Raw genomic sequence first — 5,464 nt, 5'->3', positions numbered from 1 at the left:
CTAACTTCATCCAGAGTCACCCACTCACACACTCGGGAGGAAGGCACGGCACTTCCGCAGTGAGACGGTAAACTGGATAACCAGCCCACATTCCCCAGGCTGCAGGGCGATCTGTGTTGCTGTTTTGCCCGCCCAGCACAAAGAGCTGTCAAGCCTTCGTGCCAGTGTTTCAGTATGTGACATAACCAAGTTTGGCAGAGAGAAAAAAAATATAGATATATCCCCTTTCTGCTCTTATCTTAAAAGGCACACTGTACTCAATCACATATACATATTTTTTCCTGATCTGTACTGTTATTTATTAGATTTTGAAGAAATTGGCCTTCTCTTGAATGTGATGTAACTAAAAGGATCTTGACTTGTAGCGCTCAAAGTGCCAAAACTGAATAAATTAATAAGGAAGAACTATTGTCTTCCTGCTGTTTACATCTGCCAATAAAAACAACAGCGTAACTAGCCAACACTATCACTAGCATCAGCCTCTTATCACAGGGAGATGATGGATGCTTTTCTACCTTTTGTGCAGTGATGCGGTTGGCTGCAACTCTCAACAAAGCAATGGATAAATAGCATAACAGGCCAGGAAAAACATGCCTATTCAGCGATAACGGTGATGGAGCTGGTGAAATACCTTGTATTCCGTATAGTCTGTTGAGCCGCGATCGCCGAGCCTCATCTGAATAAGGCACTGCCAACCATGGCATCTCGCTGAAGTACTGCTTAAAGGACTCCTCTGACCTGAGCGGGGTGGAGGGGAGAACCGAACAGGAAGACAACAGATGCTGATTTCTTGGTTTTAATAACAACAAGTAAGCAGGGACCCAGTTGGGTTCTTAACAGGCAAAAGGCAGGTGCAGTGTCGCTCACCTGTCGGCGCTGACGAACACTATCTCAAACTTCTGGCCCGACTCTTTGACGGTCCGATACGATTCCACCAACACACGAGTCAAACTGCGGCACGGTGGGCACTGAGAGAGAGCGAACGAGTGAACATCTAATATACACAGTCACAAGTGTAATAAGGTGCTCATTTCCCAGGGTTTTTCCCCAAAACTATTTTCCTCTCTGCCGCCAAACACCTTTCCACAAACTAGTAATTCTGTCTTGTTTTGTATCCAGGCTGTTTAAAACGTTAATCCCGAGGAATACTCGAGCTTAAGAAAGTATTTGCTCTACTATGTGTTTAGAGCGCCAACGCTATCCAGGCAAGGGGGAGCGGTGGTATGGCTGGCATTACGATGACATCAGAGCACCATGACAGTGAGAAGCAAAACAGACTAGTCTCAACTTCCAGCCTCTTTCCCATGCTCTGTTTGCTTCATATCTGTATTTTCTTTGTTTTCTCTGCTGTGAATACATAATAAAATAGAAACGTAATATTTAAATCAGCTTGAACAGTTACAAAATGCATGCCACATGTTTGCATGGAGTGAAACTGAGGTTAAAATGATTTCAGGGACAATAGATTTTCTTCTCTTCTCTCAAACTGTACTTGTTTAAACATTGATTAGCCGATGAACGATAAGTAATTCAATTAATGAATGCAGACTGCTTCAGCTAAGAAGCACAAGGACAGAAAGTACCAAAATACACATACATATACACTCATCACCAAGTACACCTGTTCAACTTCTCAGTAACACAAATATCAAATCATACAATCACATGTCAGCAGCTTTGTGCATTTAGGAATGTAAACATGCTTAAGACAACCTCTTGAAATTCAAGCTGAGCATCAGAATGAGGAAGAGAGGTGACTTTGAATATGGCACGGTTGTCAGTGCCAGATAGGCTGGCCTGAATATTTTAGAAACTGCTGATCTGCTGGGACTTTCCCACAAACGCCTTGTTGATGTCAAAGGTCAGAGGAGAATAGCCAGATTGCTTTCAACTGATAGGAAGGCAACAGTACACTCAAATAACCGCTGGTTCTAAAAACGGTATGCAGAAGAACATCTCTGAAAGCACAACACATAAAAACTTTGAAGCTGGCTGAACAAAATTAGACAGCAGAATATCGGAAAAAATGTTGTCTGGTCTGACGAGTTTCCAATTCTGCTGCAATATTCAGATGTTATGGTCAGAATTTGGCATTAAAAACAAAACAAATCAGGAAAGCATGGATCCATCCTGCCTTGCATCAATGATTCAGGCTGCTATCATGGTGTGGGGATATTTTCTTGCCACACTACGCATCATTTAACATCCACAGCCTACCTGAGTATTATTGCTGACCATAATCATCCCTTTATGATCACAGTATACCCATTTTACAATGGCTGGAGACTAATGTCTCAACATTAGTCTCTAACATCTCAAACTTGTTTCTTGAACATGAAAATAAGCTCACTGTACAGTACTCTAAAAGCCTCCACAGTCAACAAATCTTAATGCAGTTATGTGCAGTACTATCATGGCTGTCCAGGCAACAAATCTGCAGCAACTGTGTGATGCTCTTGTATCAAAACGGACAAAGGCGACCATTTTCCACAAAAAGGCTGAATGCACTGGCCCAACTTCGACTCTAGCCTGGAGCCTTTGCTCTGTGTCTGCACCACTCTCCTGCTTTCTCCACTGTCCTGTCTAATAATGGCAAAAATGCCCCAAAATAATTTCTCAAAAATGCCAGATTTATTGCTTGTGTCACAGTGACTAAATCTTTAACATACACACAGTAAGCACATTCCCTGTAAATATGGATTAATGCCATAGCTGCTTCAGTTTCCTTCCCTGTAAATATGTTGAGGTATTTTTGCTAGACTTAATTACATATCATATGTCTAAGGCTCATCTCATCTTCCTGTTTACTAAGTAGAGAAGCTTAAAGCTTCCTACAGTGGCACTTCATCATATCAACACAAAGGGACGTTGGGACAAAAGCACAAAGTATCTTGTGTAGTAAGTGCGATCTTCCCTTATACCTTACAGATATAAACACTGTATAAGTGTGTTCATCGCTCATTACACAAGCTTGTTTTAGTACTATCGTGATAACACTAAAGTTTTCTCCCACTACAAGAGAAGGTCACGCTGCATGTGTCTCTGCCATGGGGCATTTAGGTCCCTCTGACAGGAAGGAGGGAAATAAAGTAAAGAAAATATACTATCAGGATGCCAAGGCAAAGTGCTGGCATTTCGTTTTTGTGAGACTGCTTTAGTAGCAGATAGATTTACACGAGTAACCAGGGGACCCTGGTGTAAAACACCGCAAATAAACTCCTGTAATTGCTTTCTGTGACTTGTCCTTTCAGTTTTATATGGCTTTGGGGTTTGCGCCAGCATTCAGGCGTCACCATTCTGAGCAGCCGGTATCTGAGGCTACGGCTCTGGCAGCTGCTGCGCCGACTGGCCTCGGCAGCTCGCGCTGCATCTCATCAGGAACAGCGCAGCGATGGTTTAACGCCTTCCATGCATCGTGAGTCATGACCTTCGCTGGCTATCGGCAGCGGCAGCAAAGAAAAGAAACAACGGTGTGACGTCTTTGGGGTGTGGTGACTGATCCACAGTTGGTGGTGAAAGGACTGATGGAGATCGTCAACTGCTGTAATGTAAACAGTCAAACACAATGGAGTCTCGCTCCTCTCTCTTATCTGTTCCTGCCTCTTCCTGCTCTGCTGTGCTGCTGCCGCTCTTTTTTCTCTGATGTCTCAATGTTTTCACAGAGTCAGGAGCCCTGAATAGGAAAAAAAAAGAAAAGAAAAAAAGATGGGGTCCTCTTTGTCTTCTCTCCACTCACCCAGTGTGCTGAGAAATACACTCCCACATAGTGTCCCTCCAGAGAGCTGCTGTCTGTTGTCTGTCTGTTGTTCCTGAGCAGAGGTCCTGCCACCACCTCCGCAAATGGCTTCGGGCCCCAGGGGAACTCCAGGCCTGAGAGAGGGTAGGAAAGCAGAGGGGGGCAAAGAAAGGGGAAACATGGGAAGGAAAACGAGAGATTATTGCCATGCTAGCGGCTCTAAGAGTTGCTGCGTGGCACTGATTTGAGCTAAATGCCAGTATTTTGTTCCATACCAGTGGAGCAAGTGCAACAGAAGATGATGACGCTGTGTTTTCATAGGTATTTGGCTGCATTCATTATTAATAACATGACAAATTGTCCACTGTTGCACAAAGCTTTAACTCACACTTAAAACTACTATAACTCACAGTGACACTGTTAGAATTTCATGTCTGGGAATCATGAATATTTACAAAACATCACGGTAATCCATCTAACAGCTGCTTAGATACTGAAATGTGGACTCAAGAGTCACACTTCAGCTCAGCAGAAGACCCACAGACAGCTTTTCTGTGTCCGTTAAGGGTGTCACATGTCAAACCACCACACACAGTTGTCATTGAAATATGTTTTTAAAGGGCTGTTTTGTGTTTTCTGCTTTGAAAATATGCACGCATGTGAACACACACACACACACACACACACACACACACACAGTTAAAGAAAAAGAAATGTCGAACCTCTTAAGCAAATGAAGGCTGTCAGAAATACTTCCCTCCTGCTCTCTTTCACACTTTTCATTTCCTTTTCAAGGTGTTTTCATTGTTCCCGGAGAGCTCTGGAGATGCATTTGGTACAGCTGAATTAAAGGGGGGGTGTAATCATAAATAAAAGCTTGTATGGCTGGTTCATAATGGACTCTTTATGTGAGCGCTGTTGTCCGGGGCTTCATTAGGCAGGAACGACACGTCTGCACTGCGCTGGCGCGGCCTTTCATTGTTGTCCTGATTGTAAAAGTGCACTCCATCTTTACGCTGCAGGGCTAGTCTGCCACCACTCAAGTCAGGCCTTTCATCGACAGTGAAAGGCAGTGGGGTCCCAAATTGTTCACCCGCCCCTCCGACTGTCAGCGTACGCGAACTTTTTGCTGCCCTTTACCTCTCCCAGCCGTGGCTGTTGCACCTGAATTGATTTGTCACATTAGGAACCGTCCACAGCTTAATACATCAAATTTAAAAATCTGATGTTTAAAAGAAAGAAAGAAAAAAAAAAAAAAAAAAAAAAGCACAGCCTTTTATTTCAAAGAGATGCAAAACTTCCTGAAGTGCTGGTGGCTCTCTTTGCTACTGAAGCCACCAATTTAATATCTTCTCAGCTCACATCTAGTTAATGAACTGTGGAAATATCACTGCAGGCCTGGACCAGCTTTCATTAGACAGACAGTGAAATCTGTCACAGTCCGCACATGGCTGCTATTCTTCCCTCTCACATGACACGACACCATTTTTTTTTTTTTAAAGCTGACCTAACAGGCTTTGAAGAGGCAGCGTTTTAAAATATTGAGATCGTCTCAGCCACAGATGGACGCCCTCAATACAGGAAAGGAATGCAAGATCACTCTTGTTAATTCTCCATCTCCACTTCAAAGTGCAGAAATTATAGGTTTCAAAGACGAGAGTGTGAGACATGGACACGCTATAATATTCACACGGCACCATAATTATAGCGGCATTAACTCAAACACGA

The 5,464-nt window shown here is 43.4% G+C and overlaps 1 protein-coding gene across 2 annotated transcripts in view; it reads right to left on the bottom strand.

The window, feature by feature from the left end:
- The window catches only part of nxn (nucleoredoxin), a 69,959-nt gene that overhangs the window by 9,702 nt on the left and 54,793 nt on the right, over positions 1-5,464 (bottom strand). For both annotated transcript variants that reach the window (XM_005739380.1, XM_005739381.1), the window contains exons 3-5: positions 3,737-3,870; positions 868-968; positions 632-738 (exon numbers count right to left, since the gene is read on the bottom strand). In XM_005739380.1, coding sequence (XP_005739437.1) covers positions 632-738; positions 868-968; positions 3,737-3,870 — 342 coding nt within the window. The remainder of the gene's footprint in view (positions 1-631; positions 739-867; positions 969-3,736; positions 3,871-5,464) is intronic.

The sequence above is a fragment of the Pundamilia nyererei genome, unplaced genomic scaffold, assembly GCF_000239375.1.
Source record: "Pundamilia nyererei isolate P.nyererei 1_Seehausen unplaced genomic scaffold, PunNye1.0 scaffold00091, whole genome shotgun sequence".
NCBI classification, from domain to species: Eukaryota; Metazoa; Chordata; class Actinopteri; order Cichliformes; family Cichlidae; genus Pundamilia; species Pundamilia nyererei.
The sequence above is the reverse complement of the archived record's forward strand: the minus strand, read 5'-3'. Positions and strand labels throughout refer to the sequence as shown.